We start from the raw sequence: 20,769 nt of genomic DNA on the forward strand, positions 1-20,769 counted from the left end.
ATAACTAATTCATTCTTAAGAGTTATACAAATAGTCATTAACTAATTAATTTATTTATGTAGAACTTCCTAATTGTGATACTTTTAACTTACCAACAATAGTGAACTAAAATTACTACTATACTTGGCAATACAAATACTATAGATGTTTGACAATGTTCTATCACTATTAAAACCAAGAAAGATAGATTGTCTCTTACTAACACATTGCCTTCCAATTCCTTAATTACTCATTAACGACAAGTATTTCTCATCTAATTCAATTAAATAAGAGTAATTCAATTACTTTTTCTTAAGCAAGAATCTCCATGAGTCTAATCAAAACTCATTGATTAAGAGACAACTAAACTAACATATTCACTCTTATGCTAATAATCTTCTAAGAATAATCCTTGCTCTCTAAGTAACTCTCCAAGTCCATAACTCAATCATGTTTTCACTTCAACGATATCAAGTAATATCAATAATCATTTGTGGTTCCTCTTAATAGGAACTCTTCTACTTATCCAAATGACAACCACTAATCGAATACATAATTCAATTAGATTTCTTATTACCCAACATAGCTAGAGTAGGACTTCCATTAATCATGCTAAATTACTAAACTAGTTCAAGAACTTATATTTTATAATCTTTCGCAAAACTAACATTACATCAACCTAATTTATCAACCAAGTATAGGATCATATCCAATATGCATATAGCACTAACAATTCACAACAATACAATGATACTCTAATTATGAAATTGATCAACATAAACACAATCCAATTTTAATATATGAATTCACCAACGATGATAATTCAGCAGCATCAATATCACACAACTAGTAATCACATTCCATATCATAAATCAATTCTTAATTTACATTTAAATTTCAAAAGAACATAACAAGATCCAAACCAGAGCATAAAGGAGGTTTACTACCTCTGTCAACCACCATTTATGGTGGCAACATGCCGGAAATTAGACGAGAAGCGGCGGCAACAACAATGACACAACATCAGCAAGGAAACCGAGCAAGAAAACCGAGCTGAGGAGGGAGAAATAGGACAGAGCAGCAACACACGTGAAAAAGAAAACAAGGAGCAGCAACCGACACAACAACAGCACCCCGTCAACGGTGGCAACAACGTCAACTCGCGACGACAACACGCGAACAAAGGCGCGTAGGACAACCACAACAACGACCTAATATCAGCAACACCGCCACAAGCCGCGGTGGATGACAGTAGCGCCGACAAGACAACGGCAGAGAGCTAGGCTCTGCCGCAAGATAGAAGAGAGAGAGGGAGAGAGCTGCAATGGTTTAGCGGCAGGCGCCGAGCGTCGCTCAGTGTGGTTTCACGGGCGAGACGCATTTGTCCTCAACGGGGGTTAGGGGGAGTGTCGGAGAGAGAAAATCAAGGGGTTGGGTTTTTAATTTGGACCTTGGTGACAAATGATGAGAGAAAGAAAGAATTCTGCTCTTGGGGGTTTTATTTCATTCGCAAAAAACCGACGTAAGGGTAACATTTGGGGTTTCCAAAGTTAGTAGGAAAGGTTTTTAGAAATTAAGGAGCAAATAACTTGGTTTCGCTTTTGACCAAATATCGCTCAATTATTTGGGCATAAGACCCAAAATATATTATTACAATATTAATAGAACTTTATAAAATTATATAAAAATATTACAAACAAGACAAAAATAAATACTCTTACTCTTAATCTCAAATAAAATAAGAATATCCGAAACATAATTAACTTAATAATTATAATTAGCTTTAAAATAAACGCTCTTAAAAATAGGCCTGTTACAACCTCCATTGCTATGAACATTCTCGCTATCGCTCTATTCCAGATCCATGATTGTTAAATAGCTCATGCCCTACCTAGTTACTGGTCTCTTTCATCCTCTTCTTCTTGGCCATGGTTACCGTCACATACCCACATGTCCACAATGGCGTTGAGGACTTTTCAGGCCAACATGACACCCTTTACTCTCTTTTAATTCGTGTATTTGAATATTTGGGGGTCAAATTATTCTGCTATTGCAGAGCTATCCGAGCAAAAGAGTATGTGATCTAGAGGCTAACTATCAATCATATTAGATACAATGGTAACGGTGGAATTTTATTTTTATTTTTTGTTTCTTTTTGTTTTTAGACCTATTCTTCTCCCACCTTAGTACCTGTTTCAGATGTTGGAGATTATTTGGTTCTTGTGGTTTTGGGAGAAGAATGGATTGTGGGTGTCTATGATACCTTCGTGTTTTATGGCTGGTGATTTTTGTGCTGGGAGATGGTTTTTTCGGTGGTTCAAATCAGTGCCGATGTCAAATTGGTATCCGGAAATTGTGATCCTAGCTGGTTGCTGGTTGATGATGGTGCCAACGGCGGTAGCTGTAGAAGTGCACACAATGACCTTTTTTTTTATATGATATCTTTCGTTGTTTGCTTCCCAGTGTTGGGGTTTTCATTTCATTGGGGGGGGGGGGGAGGAGTGCGGGAATCATCATCTTGGTATTTGGGGTAACTTGATTCTGGCAAAGTGGAGAAAGGGAACGACAAAATGGTGAACCAAGCACACACATAGGGATTGAAGGTCTTCTATCTCTTTTCCTTTTCTTGAATACACCTAACCAAGCACTCCCTTAGTGTTTATTTCTAAATTGGGATGGAAAAGTTCTTATTACCAGAATATGAGGGGCCTAATTTTTGGGGAAAGGGGGCTGAATGAATGTATGCTTATTGCGGAGACACTATAGGATAATTTATTGCATGATTTTATGACAGGCACAACTATTTGTGAAATGTGAGGCTTGGGTTGCATGTACTTTAATTTTGATTCTGTATTGCGTATAAATAAAGAAGGCAAAGAATGCGAGGCATGAAGAAAAACACTAATTTTGATATTCCATTCTCTCTCTTTGGATGTGAATCTAATTCAGGCTCAGTAAATGCCTAAGTGGCTATTGCTTTGATTGCTTTTATCTAATTAATGAAGGTCTGCAAAACATAAAAAGGTTCAGAGATATTTCTCTCCGTCAGAGGTCAATGTAACATGTAGTGATTACATTACCCAAATGCTTCATGTTAGCATTCTGGTGTGCATATTATGAGTTATGAGTCTTATGACACTTCAAACTTTTGGAGGGAGGTGTAATTGATTTGAAAACTTGCACTGATTTGTTAATTTATCAGTTGGTATACATTATTATGAACATTTTTTATCAAGCACTGCTGGAGGACCATTGTTGCATGTATGGTAGAAATTAGTGTTGATTGAAGGGCATGAAGTGCTGTCCAAGTTTTAGATCTTAGTTGACTAGTCATATTGTGGATGACTGAGATAGTCCTCTTAAGAAACTTTATCTGGCCTCAAGCCATCACTTGACTATCTCCTTACACCTTCGTTTCTGTTGTCTCCTTCACTAATTGAACTGGTTCATCCTCTCATGTGTAAATCCCAGCCTTTTCCTCTCAGTCCTGCCTTGCAGTATAAAGGCAACAAAGCTCTATTTGGGAGAGTGAAGAATGGCTTTTTGTCTTTGATAATGAGCAAGGAAAGGTCAAAGCTAATCCAAAGTAGGACGCAGGGAGGGTAATAAGTAAAATATAGGCATCGTGCATCGATTCTAGGTTGCAGCCTTTCTATGTGCTTATGTGGGCCTTTTTGTCATCTCATATTCTTCTCCGTGACATGAAACACTTTTTGATATCTAATGGAAGAATTTACCCATAATTATTTGGATATCTCCTATCGGTATCTTTAAATGGGGATGACCATCAATTCATTACCATCATATGATTTGCTTTTGACAATTGAAGAGAGATAGTTACTATTTTATCTTTCCTTTTGCGGTAGAGTTATACCTACCAGTCTTTCTTCTTTCTGATTGAGTCTTGCAGAAATGTCCCTTTGGACTCGTGATGGTTTTTAGACCTTGATGTCCTGGACACTTAATTGTAAATTTTTTGGTATGACAGTCATGCAATGTGCAAGCCTACTGGAGAAACTGCTATTTGAGGGGGTTTTGGTTATCTTGTTTATTACATTCCCTCATAAAGTTTTCGGGGTCCTAGAGTAAAGAGTTGAGGACAAATAGCTTCTTTGACACTGTTTTTTGCTGGCTTTTACTCTTGCCCGTGGTTGGAGAAAATCGCTATAATCGTTTCACGACTTTATGTAATATGTGGTGGATTTTATGACTCGAATGGGTCATTGTCAAGACTCTAAGACAGCTGTAGTATTCTATTGTCATCAAGTAAAATGTCAGACAGTAAGGTTAATGTTTTGTCTAGTTTCTACATGTAGCTGTTGTTAATGAAGATTTTCTTGTATGTCAATACTTTTGCATGAACTTGATGGAGATTATCCACTTCGCCACCTGCGACTCAAGCTTTTTAGATTTAAGACTTAGTACTATGAGCTAATAGTGCTTAGTGATGATATTCTGATGTGCTGTGCACAGGCATTTGCTGTGATTGCTGCTTCTGCACTTCGTATCGATCTATCTTGTGTCTTGGAGATTGTTATTGCTGCGTTGACAGCATTTTTACGGAAGGTATAGTGATACTTTTAAATGTGTATCTTAATACTTCTCCTTTTGGGGTCTCTCTATACTATTATTATTAGTTGAGTTTAAATCTAATGTCTGTGAATTGTTTATTGATACCTTGCTGTTGCTATTTGGAAATAGGCCAACAGAGCTCTGAGACAGGCAACTCTGGGGACACTGAATTCTCTAATAGTTGCATATGGCGACAAAATAACTTCATCAGCTTATGAAGTCATTATTGTAGAATTATCAACTCTCATTAGGTGCTTCTTTGACTCTTCTGAGGATGTTTATCTTAATCTTGTGGAGATCACCTAATATTTTACATAAATGCTTGGTTATCAGTGACTCCGACTTGCATATGACTGCTCTTGCTCTGGAGTTATGCTGTACTTTAATGACTGACAGAAGGTCAAGCCCAAATGTTGGCTTGACTGTTAGAGACAAAGTTCTTCCTCAGGCATTAACATTAGTTAGGAGCTCCTTGCTCCAGGGGCAAGCACTTACGGTATTAAATTTTGGTCAACGAATGCTACTTTCGCTTAGTTATATTAATGCTTGCTGAAGAAATGTTGGGAATGCTGCAGGCATTGCAAAATTTTTTTGCTCGATTGGTATACTCTGCTAATACAAGTTTTGAAACATTGCTGGAATCTCTGCTTTCAAGTGCTAAACCATCTCCTCAGTCGGGTGGTGTTGCTAAACAAGCAATGTTTTCGATTGCTCAATGTGTTGCTGTTCTTTGCCTTGCCGCTGGTGATGACAAATGCTCGTCTACAGTAGATATGCTTACTGAAATTCTGAAAGGCGATAGCACTAACAATTCAGTAAGCTTGAATACATGATTTTTTATGTTAGATATATTGCATTAATTGTGTAATAATATGACTGGAATAATGCTTCAGCTAATACACGCCACCTCTATCTTATGATGTCATGTTTTCATTATAGCTTTAATAAGCATGTTCTATTAATTGTGTTAAGGACTGTTTATGAGTAGTTGAAATGTAGAACAAGTTGCAGAGATTATCCTGGTTTCTTCATAGTAACATTCTCATCTGTTGCACATTCGTTTTTTTTATATTGATTAATTCATCATTGCTTTCACGTTGTTGTATGATTACATTCTCAGGCTTTGCTAACTTTGCATTTAAGATAATGAAGATAAGTATTGCAGGGCTCTTCAACGGTCGGACCTCTTATGTTAATACATTCCTAATCTTTCCAATTAAGAAAACAACTAAACAATCAAGCGAGGAGATGCTTCTTCCTCTCAAAGAAAAATATGTTCTGAGATTCTTTAGAGCCTTCAACTAAAATTTCATGATGTCTTAGTGTCACTCTTTGAACACGTAGGAAGACGATCCTCTTTCTTATTCTTTTTTCCTTTTTTTATAAATAATTTCAGCATATCTTCCACTCTATTGCAAATTTGCACTACTCGTTTTTTTTTCAATGACATGTATTCTGAAATGTGTGTTGCTAGCGAGGACAATAAAATGAGAACTAGTTGATTAGTTTGTTTCAAGCTCCTTGATTGTATTTTGACTAGTTGTTGAAACTCTCTCTCTTTTTTCTCTGCATTAATATCTCTAATGTGTTTCTCTAGCCTCTTCCAACAATATTTTGACAACGCAGCACAATTAGTTAGATCCAGGTCCCCTCAAAAAAAAAAAAAAAAAAAAAAAAAGAAGTTAGATCCAGGTCTTTCTGTGGTGAAATGACTAAGTGGAGATTCTCCTTTCTTTTAATTGATATCTCTAATGAGTTGTTTATTGTCTTCCAACAATTTTTGTTCATGGATTCCAGGCGAAGCAACACCTAGCCTTGCTCTGTTTGGGAGAGATAGGAAGAAGGAAAGACCTAAGTGCACATCCTCATATTGAGAATATTGTTATTGAGTCTTTCCAATCTCCTTTTGAAGAGATAAAATCTGCAGCCTCCTATGCTCTTGGAAACATTGCTGTTGGGAATTTGTCAAAGTATTTACCTTTTATTCTGGACCAAATTGATCATCAGCAAAAGAAGCAATATCTTTTGCTTCATTCTTTGAAAGAGGTTTATTCTTGAACCCTTTTACTTCTTCTCAAAGTGTTCTTTAGTGTGCTTTTATTTATGTCTCAAATTTTGTAGGTTATTGTACGACAATCAACAGACAAAGCTGAGTTCCAGGCCTCGAGTGTTGACAAGATTCTGAATCTGTTGTTTAATCACTGTGAAAGTGAGGAGGAGGGAGTTCGCAATGTGGTTGCTGAATGTCTTGGTAAAATTGCTCTCATTGAGCCCACTAAACTTGTCCCTGCACTTAAGGTATTTTACCCATGAGAATATCTTCTCACAACTTTTTGATTAATTTTTGTTTCTTTTTAAGTGTGGTACTCAGGTTAATTTCAATTTTTGTGATTGCATAGATACGAATTACAAGTCCTGCTGGATTTACTAGGGCCACCGCCATCATTGCCATTAAATATTCTCTGGTGGAAAGGCCTGAAAAGATAGATGAGATTCTGCATCCTGAGATCTCATCATTTCTGATGCTAATTAAGGATCATGATCGGGTAATAATTTGTTGTTTTTTGTTCCATATGAATGTAGCTTTTTGTTCTTTTCCGTTTATTATGGATTTTGATAGGCTAAATAAGTCGCTGTGTATTGAGGGACTTGAAACTATTAGAAGTTTCGTAAATGGTTCATTCAGATGACTTTTTTTTCCTCGTCAAGCTTAATTATGTTTAATGGGACAGGATCACATGCTAAAATGTATTGTTATAACTTATAAGGGGAGCTTGGTTAGTGGCCACATGTGAAGGGTGGTCACCTACGGAACTATGTTTTATTTTATAAATATATGTAAACCATTGAAATGTGATGGAATAAATTGAGGCTTCAAATTAAGTAACAGAAAAAGAAAGTAAATAAAAACTAAACACAACCTCTTAGATGATAAATTAAATGGTAAATTAAATTTTACTTTGTGCTAGTATACTTTCCCCTTCTTTTTTCATCATACCTTGTCTCAGTTACTATTTAGTCACACTTTTATGGTTTAGACTTTATTTTTTGCATTGGATTGGTAGAATATATCACACCCTTCTATCTAAGATCTTGCTGAGTCTAGGTACGCTCTATGCTTGTTATATTATCTCTTCTTAGCAAGTTATTATGTAACAGATTTTATTAAGTCCTTAACCTAGTGGAAATGCCACAGTGTTCTCCAAGTAGTAGTAAATATAACACCTGATTGCCTCTCAGCTCACTGTTAGATCTACTGTTTTCTAGGGTTCCAAACATTCTTCCGTCGCTGGAACTAATATCGGTTTTCTGAAACATGATTGCTCTTCAGTTCTGATTCTTTTTCGTTTCATTTAATGCAGCATGTTAGACGTGCAGCTGTTTTGGCTCTGAGTACTGCTGCCCATAATAAGCCAAATCTCATCAAAGGGCTTTTGCCTGAATTGCTGCCTCTTCTGTATGATCAAACAGTGGTCAAGGTAAGATGAATTCATTGAATTATTAACTGAAATAATCCCATAGTGCCCAATAGGGTTCCCCCATCTCTTTTGGGAACAAGTATTGAGGAAAAGTATTATGGTCCGCCTTAGCTGCATAAAATCGGAATAGAAAAAATTGGGGTTGATATATTATTTGTGAATTCTCAATTGAGGAGAGGATGTGGGCCACTTTCAATATATGTTCATGTTAATCATGGAATTTTTTTGGCATTGCAGCTGTCTACTTTCTGGAACCAAATTACATTTACTTTTTGGAGACCCTTTTGGAGCCACATAAAATCTTTATTTTCTGGGAGCTACTTTTTGAAGCCCAAAAAATTGACTTCTAGTTCTACATTCCAATATGTTTCAGAACGACGCAATTTCTGAAACCTACCAATTTGTTCTTGAATTTGTTGGAGCCAAAACTAAAAAATTTAAATGTTAATTGGGGAAAAATTAGACTAATGCTTACATTCAATAGAAACCACTATAAATACCCAATATTTATTAGTCATAAACACGATCTTGCTTCTACAGTTTCAACTTAAAGAAAGAGAAAAAAACAGCAGAAAAAAGTCTCACATTAAATTTGAAGAGTACAGAGCGACAGAGAAATAAAGAGTGGGGAAAGGGTGGGGGATGTAAGAAAAGGAATAATTTTAGTTTTTTTTTTTTTTTGTAAAAGAAAACCTCTCAGAAAACTTTCATCATTGAGGTTTTGTTGGATTTTTCCTTATAACCTCCCAAAAATATGAGAAATCAATGTAATATGAGTTTCTAATTAGGCATCCTAATATCAACACTTGATTTTTCGAGTGGCTTAATTTAGCCTCTTCAGAAGAAAACCTAGGAAATTAGGTTTCATAATTAGCCATCTCGGGAAGTTAGTTCAGCCTTGTATGGAGATCTTTCAGGTGTGTCAAGATAAATCTGTTTCTCCAATTTGTGCGGATTTCAAATACCTTCTGAAAATGGTGATAACTTTTCAGATCGAACCACCAAATCATCTTTGATGGTAGATCAACTTAGGAGTTGTAACTTCTCTTTTGGAGCCCAAATAAATTTCCTTTGCTAGAGCTTGCACCATCAATGAATTGAACTTCATTTACAGGAACATCCACCCATGAGTCAAAGGAATCATCCGCAACAACAGCTCACAAGTGAGAGTTAGAATAATCGTCAAATATTGAAGACCAATTTTCTATTTCCACAAAATTAAATTAGGTTGTCATAACGAAAAACAGGAGAGAGAAGAAGTTACAAAGTGATTTTATGGAAGGTGAACTTGTGTTTCAAGATCTTTAATCTGAGACTTTAATGGAGTAAATAAATGAGAAAAGAGAACTAGGGGTAGTAGATCAGAAATGGCGCGAGAGAAAATTAATGTTCCAGATCTGAAAAGCAAAGGGGTTGGGTAAGTAAGTGGATGCGACCCGTATTTGATCTTTTTTATTATTATTATCTTGTTCATAGGAAAGCGAGTAATGTAATAAAAATTGGAAGGTAAATAATATTTTAATGAGTGGATCGATACTAGATACAGAAATATGGGAAATGTATTTGGGACAAACATAAATGGAAATATGCGAAAGGTATATGTGGGCGGGGGGAGTATTATGCAACTTTCTCCATGCTCCTATATCCCAAACAAGCTCGCAATTCTTGGAGAAGGAAAGTAACAAAAAGGATATCTATTTATTTATTCACTGTCGATTTCAAAAGAAAAAATTGATTACTAATAGGTCTTGATTCTTTAGGAGTCCCCAAGTTTTCAACCAAAGAGTAAAATATGTGAGTGGGGACAGCTTTGGGGGGGGGGGGGGGAGGGGATTGGAACCAGCTGGCAGGTATTCTGCTGAGTTTGTTTTTTTTATTTTTTCTTTGGAAAGAGGACTATTTTATTTGGGTGTTGGACATATTAGAAGACCTTTTTTTAGTGTTTTTTTTTACGGAATTTTTTTTAAATTATTAGTTTATATTTTTACATGTATGTCATTTAATATTTTTCTACATAAATTAAATGGAGAGAATATCTATTACAAATTTAAGGTAATATTATTCATTAAATTCTTTTTGCCGAATTTAAGCCTTACCCGTTTTTGAAAATTTGATTTTGCCGTTTTCCGTACCCGTACCCGTATCCATCCCCGTATCTGTATCAGTGTTACCTAGGTCCTCACATTCTACTCCTTTATATAATTGGCATGGATCTCAATGGTCCACTTACACACTTGAAGTCTTCCTTTGCTGATTCAATAGTTGCCTTCCAATCAGACCAGGTCAATAGTAGCCTTCCAATCAGACCAGGTCAATAGTAGCCTTCCAATCAGACCAGGTCTTAGTTCCGTTAATTTGGGTCCAGGGTTGGCTAGAAGTCAAGTATCTATTACAAGGCTGATGATCATGTCCAGATTTTTAATTGTTATCTTGCAGTCTGCTTGTCTTTTAGTTGTACTTTCCTTTCCTTTTAACTAACATTTTGTTATCTAGATTCTGAAAATGAAGAAGCGAGTATGTAGTACAACGTTATTATTGGTCATGTACTTTTCTTGCTTAATGGATGCTATAATTCATTTATTAAGAATTAACCTGATAATGTATACTGTATACTTTTCTTGATTAGTGTTTTGTTTTCTGTTTGATTTTTTTTCCTTGTTTGTTATTTATGGTGCTTTTCTGGACTACTTGTGAAAGTGATCTTGTATATCCCTGGTGTTCCACTGTTCCTGTATGCATACAAAATTGTTAGAAGATATGATTCATTCAGATCTGTCTCTCGTATTCATTCAAATCACTATGTCGTTTCGGGTTATGCTCTTATCAATCTTCATGGCATTATGCTTTTACCATGTGATGCAGAAAGAGTTGATACGGACAGTTGATCTGGGTCCATTTAAGCATGTTGTGGATGATGGTCTTGAACTCAGAAAAGCAGCTTTTGAATGTGTTGATACTTTACTGGACCACTGTCTTGATCAAGTCAATCCTTCATCTTTTATTATTCCCTATCTAAAGTCTGGTCTGGATGGTAAGTTCTTGCTACAAATTATGAGCACTTTAATCGAAAATTTAAGAATACTTTCAAATTTCTCCTTGAGGGTTAAATAGATGATGAGCATGTAAAACTCAATTTGGTACTAATTCTTGTTATGTGTGTCCCCAGAAGCTAAATCACTGCATTCTATTTCTATTCCCTTCATTGAATAGTTTCATTTGTTCTTGCCAGATCATTATGATGTTAAAATGCCATGCCACCTTATTCTTTCTAAACTGGCAGACAAGTGCCCATCTGCTGTATTGGCAGGTTAGTTTTTAGAGTTCTTAAATATCAAATTTCTGTAATTTCATCACTTAGTGTAAGCAAGGTATTCCATTTTGGAATGGCACAAATGTTCCAGTTCTCCTATTTTCAATACATTGCAGCTAAATTACAATGGGAGTGGTATTAGGCAGGATCCTCTCCATTTCCTCTAGGGAATGGATGGTCCATTTCCTATGTCAACAGTCGAGAATGTACATAAGAGGAATATAGGAGGGGGGTCTTTTTTGAAGTTTGTTTTCTATTTGAGGTATCTCAATTTGGAGATGTGGAATGGAAGAAAAGAAGTGGAGATGATTTTAATTTGGAGTTGGTATGTCTCTAGCTCTATTGGTGCTATAATGATAACGAAGTTAACCTCTTTACATCTTCAAAATCGAGGTGTCACAATCTGGAGATACGAAATGAAAGAAAATAACTGGAGATGATTTTAATTTGGACCAGTATATCTCTAGGTCTAGTGGTGCTATAATGATAATAATGATGTTGACTTTACATTTTCAAATTGCCAGTGTTGGATTCGCTGGTGGATCCTCTTCAGAAAACTATTAATTTCAAGCCAAAGCAAGATGCTGTCAAGCAAGAAGTAGATCGTAATGAGGACATGATCAGGAGTGCTCTAAGAGCAATTGCATCTTTGAATCGCATCAGGTACGACTCGAATCATTCAACATTTACCTTTAGCTTTCAAGTTGGATTTTGAAGAGTGGACAGCTACTCTGTTGTTCTTTGGTTTGTTATGTGGAAGCTCTTGTGAATATACTTGTGTATTATGCACAATGGTAGACAGTTTGTACACAGTTGGCATTACTTGTAGCTAGTTCACACCAATAATTTGTTGTTTATGTCTATTACTTCCCATGCAATTACTTTGCAATATGAATCCCAAATTTCACATAATTATCATGACTCCAATACCAGTACTTGTAGTTTGGACCAGTTTATCATATTCCTGGTGGTGATGATTGTATTTCATGTCTTTATCTTTCATATTTCATGTTTCCAATGTATTTCGCACCCACCTGGCTCTTGAAATTGTTTGAAGGGCCTAAACTTTGGAATTGAGCTGTGGAGTCCAGTAAGAACACTGTTCATGTTTGAGAATTTGTTCTCACAGTTATGATACCACGATATATTTTTCTCACAATGTCGTATTTTTATAGGTTTGAGGCCCTTTTCTTTGAGCTTAATTTGAGTTCAGTTCAATAAACTTAAGTTCAGTTCAGTTCAGTTTAGTTCAGTACACTAAATTCAATTCAATCCAGTTCAGCTCAAAAGAACAGGCTGAGTTCAAAAAGACTTTTATTATTATTTCTCGAAACGATAGAATGGAGGTCAATTAAATTACATTGCATTGGCTATCTTTTTCTATAGAAGGGGCAGATTCTGATTCTTTAATGTACGTTTTACTGCTGATATTCATGCCGCATAATGTCCATTGACTTTTTTTCTAATCTACATCTCTTGCCTCCCTAGCTACACTTCAGTGTCTATAATGAGAATAATGATAATTTATGATTCTAAACGCGCACCTCTTTGTTGCAGTGGTGGAGACTGCAGCATTAGGTTCAAGAACCTCATGAATGAAATAGCAAAATCTCCTAGTCTATGGGAAAAATATCACTCCATCCGCAACGAGTGAGTGTTTCAGGCCACATCGGACCAAGCTGCATGTCAAGCACTTGTCATTATGATGCTGCACTGATCTTGTTGCTAGGGGGCAAGATATATGATGCAACTGATACAGCATGTGATGTTATGGAGACCAAAATGCTACCTGAATTTTTGGAGTCTTAGGAAAATACAAAACTTACGGCCTTCCAGTAGGGGATGTTTTGTACAGACAGGCATAGTTCTCTGCAATTTGTTTATAGTTTTGTGCTGTAGACTCATTAATTTTCGGGATGACATCAGACAGGATATGCAATTCTCCCTGAAGCAATCTGCAGTTGATTTGCATATAGAGCGGAATTCAATCATGACATCTGCAGGAGATTCTACTTTCTTGCACTGCAATATCTGCTGATTGATGATGAATATATCATATATTTCCCTTTACCTTTTTACGGATCCTCTCTTCTCTTTCTGTCTTTTTTTTTCTTGATCTTGATATGAATTCTAGTTATGGTTTAGCTTGTATTTTCACATTAATACGACTGATAGTATATGATCGCCTTTGGTTCCAAAAGACCAAAACTGGTGATGAAAACTATAGAAGTCTTGTATACTATAAAATCTTCTACTTTGCTTACTTGAGGGTAATTTCTAACGAATTTCCAAAAGAAACCCCATATTATACCGAATGAGAATTTTGCTACACATGTTCACCTGAAAACTATGTTTGGCGTGGCATTTCGGTACTTAAGAGTGACAAGGTGTCTAAATTTGTAAGCTAGTTAAATGACTAGGATTTAGGAGCATCCGACAAGCAACTTAAATAAAACTTCAGATCCAAGGCTGGAGTCAACATACCACTTTCGTACAAGGCATGAAGATCTAACAATACTCAGAAACTCCCGTCCCCTCCACCGAGCTTGTGGTTGCGAACCTAGGTATCACCAAGCACTGCATTCCAAATATCCATAATATCATTGGTGGTTCGTTGGAGGCTCATGCCCAGCTTGGCAGCATAGCTTGATTAGCAAATGCACAAAACCCAACAATAACGGCAGGAGGCAGAAATGTATTCATGCACAGGCCCTTTTGTTACCAAAGCACAAGCTTGTCTCTGTACTTTACATTGGGCTCTTGGGCAAGGATAATAGGTATGCCCATATTTCCATTAAAACCAATTTCGAGATTCTTGTGTGCTATCTCTGCGCCGTTGAGCACAAGAGATTTCCATTCCGGACAGCATTAGATGTCCGCATATTGGCTACAACACCACATTGGTGTTGCATCACCAAAGTGGTGCGGGAGCAAGTTTGAGAAGCACATGACCTCGCAATTATTATCCATACCAATCGAATTTCTTTAGCATTTAGTTTTCATTCTTTTTCTCGATATATTAATAAAAGTGAGATTTCAAGTGACTGAAATGACTGAACTTGAGAAGCTATTTTGAGTATTTTTGAAAATCAATTGCTGAAACTTTTTTCTTCTCCTATAGCATTTCTTTTTTCTAAATAAAGCTATCTACAAAATTTTAGCTTTCAGTTATATTTGTTTTTTGAAGGTTGTGACATTTTTATTCATGTTTTGACTTTGACTGAAATTCTTTAACTAACATATATAGCACAATTAAGTATTGTAGGATGTTGTTGGATTCATATTAATATATATTTGTCAACCTTTTACAACCTACACTAGAGAATTAGAGAAATGATGGTCAAAGCTTTTTGTAAGTGAATATGTTGGAGGTACTTGTTTTATTAAACAACTTATGTAATCATATATCTTATCAATTTCAGCAACTTATTAATTTTGTCTATCACCTTTTCAGATTTATCTACCTTTTCTTTTTTGGTAACAATTTTATCTACCTTATCGATTTCAATTGCATTTCAGTTAACGTTACCTTACATAACCGAATTTGAAACAATTTCAGTGACTTGCATAAAGTCACTACAATTTGGATTTCATAGTGTCCCAAGAGTACAAATGGAAATGGATCAGATGGGGTCCAATCAGACCCAAACCCACCCACACACCCACACTCGTAAACTTTAATTTGGACACAGATTTGTCCCAGATCCTAAAAAATTTGGATTCGTGCCTTGATCCTTACCTAAATTCAATAGGTCTGGCCGGTCCTGGGTCCAAAATGGGTGTCATGCTAATGAAGAGTTTCCATTATTTTCTTAAGCTCGCATTTTTGTACGCCTATTTTTTAGTTATTAAAATATCGACAAATAAACTATAACTTTGGATCGTCACAAAGGGGAATCAAGAGAATCCACTGTAGGCGTATTTCTATTTGCCTACGCGGTTTGAGCGCGTATTTAACTATCTCATCGAAGGGTTTTATTGAAAAATGTTTTCAAAGTCGCTAACAAGTTTTTAAAGGAAGATTGATAAACCTAATTGGGTATTGGAAAATCTTAGGGAGATCTTAGGGACTTATCCAATGTAAATTTTTTCGTCATGACTACATAGTTGTTCATTGAACCAAAATTTGAGTTCAGGGGTAAGGACAAGAACATGATCAGGAATAACGTTTGTCCGGTACTGGCCTCTGCTTAACACAATTAGTATACGAGTTATATGCAATTAAATAAACAAACAATAATTTTTCAACCACCATAAAAAAATTAACGGTTTTTTCACCATATACCCCTGACAATTTTTTTTTTGCACTATATACCCTTTCGACTTTTGAAATTCACCATATACCCCTCACTTTTGAAAAAGTACATCCAGTTACCCTTAATGACTAACGGCGTCAAACTCCATTAGTCATTAACCCCTAATCTACCCTTTAACTACCTAAATCTAACCTAAATATCTAACCCTACCTAACCCTAATACTCTATCCCTAATACCCTAACCCATCCCCCACTCCCACCCCACCCACCCCCACCCCCCCACCCCCGAAGCCCCCCTCCCCACTCCCCGGCAACCCCCTCCCCACTCCCCTGCAACCCCGCCCCCTCCACCCTCCCCGCAGCCCCTTCCTTCTCCGTCGTCGTGCACCCCCCTCCCCTTCCCCCATCGTCGCGCAGCCCCTCCCCTTCCCTCCCATGCATCCCGCAGCCCCCATGGGTTCGAAAATCTGGGTTCTTCAGATCTGAGTTCTTCAAATTTTGGATTCTTCAAATCTGGATTCTTTAAAATTCTGGGTTCGAAATTTCTGGGTACGAAATTTCTGGGTTCGAAAATTCAGATGCGTGGGAGGGGGAAAGGGCTGTGGGGATGCGTGGGAGGCTGCGGATCGGAGCTTCGGAAAGGGGGAGGGGAGAGGCGGCTGCGGGGATGCGGGGAGGGGGATTCCGGGTGGTGGAGAGGGGCTATCGACTGGCGGGAAGGGGAGGGGAGGGGGGCGCAACTGGCGGGGAAGGGGGGGGCCGGCGCGACTAGCAAGGAAGGGTAGGGGGCGGCGGTGGAGGGTGGAGGGGGGCTGGGTGGTGGGGCAGTGAGTGGCTAGGAGTAAGGAGTGGGGGAAGGGTTAGGGTTAGGGTAAGGGTTAGGTTAATTAATTAGGGTTATGGGGGATTAGGGCATGATGACTAACGGAAGTCTAACACCGTTAGTCAAAAGGGTAGGTTGAAGTATTTTTCGAAATGTGAGGAATATATGATGAATTTGGAAAGTTGAAAGGGTATACGGTGCAAAAAATTTTTTGTCAGGGGTATATGGTGAAAAAATCGAAAAATTAATCTAGTTGGTTCATTAAACACAAAAGACTAATTTCAGTGGTACGTTCATTAACAATCATATTGCCAGGTATTTAACAAGGTGTCCAAGTCATCTGATTTTGTCGTTAGAACATTTATTTAGGTCATGGTTAGCAATGGTATATATGGTGATTGCAGTCATGAAAATTAACATACATGAAAAAGAAATCGAAATAAGAAAAGAAATATTAAAGGGAGTTAGTTGTATAACTATTTACAATTGCAGGGATACATTAACAATCTACCTCATGAATAAAATGTTAGTAATTTCAAGAAAAATAATTAAAAAAAATAAATCATTATATGATACTCATAAATTTATACCTATCTGGATCGTTTACTTGCACAGAATCTTGGATTGAATATGAAATGAGCTTTGAGAATTTGTCTCTTGCGTATTGTTTGGTAAATGATGATGAATTGGTCGAGTTATTTGGTATGGTGATGATCAATGGAGTTAAACGAAAGAGTGAGGAGGAATTGGTGAGGTGGCGTTATTAGGTACTTCCTTCATTTTTTTATACATGCTACATAGAGAAAGTGAAGAATTTTTTATGAAAGGTAGAGAGAGAAAGTTGGGGATCACCACTTTTTGAATAAACAACTAGTTATTAAGCCCGGGCTAATGCCCCGGGTAAGAAAATTTTCATTTATTAATATTATACTTTGATATAATAGCACTAAATACTACTTGGTCTAGTGGTTAAAACTTTAGTGCATGAACTTGAGGTCACGGGATCAAAACTTATACTATGCAATTTCTAATTTTTTTATTGTACATGGATTACATGATCTAAAACTCTCTAGGGAGAGCGCCACGTGGCACCGTTCCTGGTTTACGCACGCCTTTTAATATATTAGGATATATATTTGTTAAGGAAAAAATATTGATATTTTAAAGGAAAAAGTGGGGGACCACCAACTTTTTAATAGTATCTTAAATCTTTATGTGGAAAAGGAATCCATTTATGGTATGTAGCATCTATTATGACATTTTCATTTAAAGAAAATGTAGCATCTATTATGACATTTTCATTTAAAGAAAATGTAGCATCCAAAGAAAACATAGTAAGTATTAGTATAGGTTTTTAGGAGATGATGATGATGGTCAGATGGTGGATGGTGAAATTTCTTGAGGAGGTAGGCGTGATTAATATACGAAGATTAGATGGTGGGAGTCAACGAGTGAAGAGTATATATAGTGTGACAGAACGTGTTAGACGAAAGTTGTCATCAAAAAACTTTTCTTTGAAAGGGATCCATTTAGCCGATCTTTCCAAAGTTGGACGATTATGCTTGGTGTACTTTGCTATCCCAAAGTACTCAACTAACTCGTCATGTCTGTCCTTCAGGTCAAAAATAGGAGCCCATTGTCCGATATTTGTTGCTACTCTATTGTGGTAACGAAACCCTTGGGTAACTTCCTTGCTAGGAGCTCGGAGAAAGATGAAATTATCCTTCTAGTCGTGCATTTTGGAGATTTTATCCCAAGCGGTAATGAACCCAACACGGTTGCAGATACTAAACCAAGCCCCTTCAACAGTCTTGGGGACCTTAGACAGATAGTGCCATGCCGCATAATGCGTAGACGGCTATGAAGGTCAAAATGTTATGCCAAGCGTTGGGCTCCAGTTGATTATGGTCGAGGTTATAGTGCATTAGCACTTATTCAATGAAATCGTATAGAGGAAATCTCAATCATGCATCTAAAGCCAGCTTATATACTGAAAACTGGCTTTTGGGAGCACTCAAGATGTTGACCTTCCCATTAGGAATTACGAATAAGTAACTAAGATGGGCATGGCCGAGGATAAATGACTAGGGTTTGGGCTAATTTTTTCCAACCACTTGGGGTTGGCTACTATGAAACATGGGTAAAAAAAGGACCTAGACGTCTTCTAATCTCAGACAAAGTGGTCGAAGGACTGTCAGACCCCTCAGAGGAACTAGAATCTCCCTCATCACTCTCATTAGGGACCTCTTCCATTTCTAGTTCTCTTGCAGATGGACTTGCCTCCGGATTGCTCTGCATTAGGGTTCCTTCTATAGTATTCCCAGGAAAAGACAGCTCAGCCGCAGGCTAAGCACTTTCAGAAAGGGTATATCTCTCCACTATTGTTTCTCTCTCAAGAATACGCCCAGTAGATTCTTCCATTTCAAACTAGAAGTAGAAAGTATCAACCATCGTCTTAGACGGGCCGTTTTCATGACGCGTGTTAGATTACCCTACACAAGTAAAGACTGGATCCATTGACTTTGTTGGCCAAATTCATATAAACAAGGATACGTAAAAACAGGAAGAATAGGCCTAACTCTAGAATACGTCGAAGAAATTATTGCTTCTAATAGTGTCAAGACAAACTCTTAGGCTGTCGGGGTTATTCGATAAAGAGGAAGAATTCATTTTTATTGCTTTTTCAAGAAAAAAAGGAATAAGGCATAGCAAGGAACAAAAAGGAGATACCTGACGAATACGACAGGTGCTTTGACGGTTGACGCTTCTGAACAAAGAGCAAAGCAAATCTAGACGAGCACTCTCTCTCTCTAGAAAAGTTAGAAAAGCTCTAGAATCTCTCTCTAGAAAATTTACGCACGTGTTAAAATGATTTCAGAAAGGACAAAGCGGAATATATATAGGGGGTGAAAACTTGCCCAGACTGTAAAGGTTGACCAGACACACAACATCCCAGGGATTATACACGGCATTATTTTTCAAATTGGGGAATTACTACCGGGATAAGGAAATTAATCAGTTTTGCAAACAGATTCATCCGCTTTTAGGGGTAAATATTGTAACCTAAATGTAGGGCTGATAAGAGTCTATGTGGACCTATCCGAGGTCTCCACGTGTCATTAAAAATGGAGGAAAATATGACTTTTTGAGAGGAGATACTCAACCTGGTACTTTAAGCCCATTTCATGAATGAAGGGATAATCAAGCCCAAATCTCAAAAAATGGTTGTATATGATTGACTGAATTAGAACCTCCAATCATTGCCTGTCACTTAGCGAATCGTGATTGCTCAGCCAATCGAATGCTCCTATTTTAGGAGAGGGCGGGTGAATAGCTTTTTGGAACTCTTTAGCAATTTGTTTGGAATTTTAAAGAACTAAATCTAAAAATGCAAAGACACGATAAAATATCTATAAGAAAAAATTTGAAAGCCGAATAGGAAGTACAAAACCACTTTTATAATAGGCCAACCTCTCTGTTACAACCTATCCTCTACTTGGAAACTCCCGCTCAACAGTTCTTTCTAACTGATAAAGCTCTTATGTCTCTGCTCTGTTCTCTTTACTCTCACACAGTTTGAACTCACTTAAGTTCACTCCCTTTTTACTATGAAAATTACGACTCTTTTGAAAAACTCTAGTACACAAGAACTCAAAGTAACTGGACAGGAACACAACTGGAATTATGACAAACACTTAGAAGAATTTGACCGTGACCTCTTGTGTTTTCACTCTCAGTCATTGTCACAAATTATGAGAAGTGATTAGCTATTCATGCTAATTAATGGACTCAATTAAACAACTCTAACATCCATGATGTCCACTTAACAAACTAACGTCCACTTTTCCCACTTTTAGGAACTTGCACGTTCTTAGATGCTTGTAGCTAAAGACTCCTGCATTTTACCCCACTAACTGAATGAGGACATGTGCCTTATTATTTCTATAGATTTTATTCCTTAACACTCTATCTAATTTGGTTTTAAACCTAGACATTTCTTTTACTACAGACCTAAGTAATTCCCTACAATTATGTCAGGATCAATTTCGACTCCTATTAAACTCCATTAATTAGTTCATTACTAATCATGACTCATATTTAGACGGAAACATAGTAGACGACTCACAAACACCTAAGTTCCACTCGAAACTTAACTCGTGTTCTAGTCAGACTCCAGACTCCATTGTACTTACAAAATCTATAGAAAATTAAACTCCTAATTTGCTAGACTTCTGCCCTCTTCAAGAAGCTCCTGCTCTGGAACTCTTGACTTATAACTTTTCTTTGGAACTTGGCTTTGATAAGCTTTGCTCATGCTCTGGAACTCAGCTTATGTCATCCCTTGTTCCA

The 20,769-nt window shown here is 37.0% G+C and overlaps 1 protein-coding gene across 3 annotated transcripts in view; it reads left to right on the forward strand.

Moving 5' to 3' along the window:
• The window catches only part of LOC104897010 (cullin-associated NEDD8-dissociated protein 1), a 28,917-nt gene extending 15,497 nt beyond the window's left edge, over nucleotides 1-13,420 (forward strand). For all 3 annotated transcript variants that reach the window (XM_010683810.4, XM_010683811.4, XM_057395972.1), the window contains 12 exons: nucleotides 4,453-4,545; nucleotides 4,681-4,802; nucleotides 4,885-5,047; nucleotides 5,127-5,366; nucleotides 6,349-6,597; nucleotides 6,673-6,849; nucleotides 6,951-7,097; nucleotides 7,914-8,030; nucleotides 10,893-11,061; nucleotides 11,260-11,337; nucleotides 11,865-12,003; nucleotides 12,898-13,420. In XM_010683810.4, coding sequence (XP_010682112.1) covers nucleotides 4,453-4,545; nucleotides 4,681-4,802; nucleotides 4,885-5,047; nucleotides 5,127-5,366; nucleotides 6,349-6,597; nucleotides 6,673-6,849; nucleotides 6,951-7,097; nucleotides 7,914-8,030; nucleotides 10,893-11,061; nucleotides 11,260-11,337; nucleotides 11,865-12,003; nucleotides 12,898-12,994 — 1,791 coding nt within the window. In that variant the 3' untranslated portion in view covers nucleotides 12,995-13,420. The remainder of the gene's footprint in view (nucleotides 1-4,452; nucleotides 4,546-4,680; nucleotides 4,803-4,884; nucleotides 5,048-5,126; nucleotides 5,367-6,348; nucleotides 6,598-6,672; nucleotides 6,850-6,950; nucleotides 7,098-7,913; nucleotides 8,031-10,892; nucleotides 11,062-11,259; nucleotides 11,338-11,864; nucleotides 12,004-12,897) is intronic.
• The last annotated feature ends 7,349 nt before the right edge of the window (nucleotides 13,421-20,769 follow it).

This window comes from Beta vulgaris, chromosome 6 (genome assembly GCF_026745355.1).
Source record: "Beta vulgaris subsp. vulgaris cultivar EL10 chromosome 6, EL10.2, whole genome shotgun sequence".
In the NCBI taxonomy this organism is placed as follows: Eukaryota; Viridiplantae; Streptophyta; class Magnoliopsida; order Caryophyllales; family Amaranthaceae; genus Beta; species Beta vulgaris.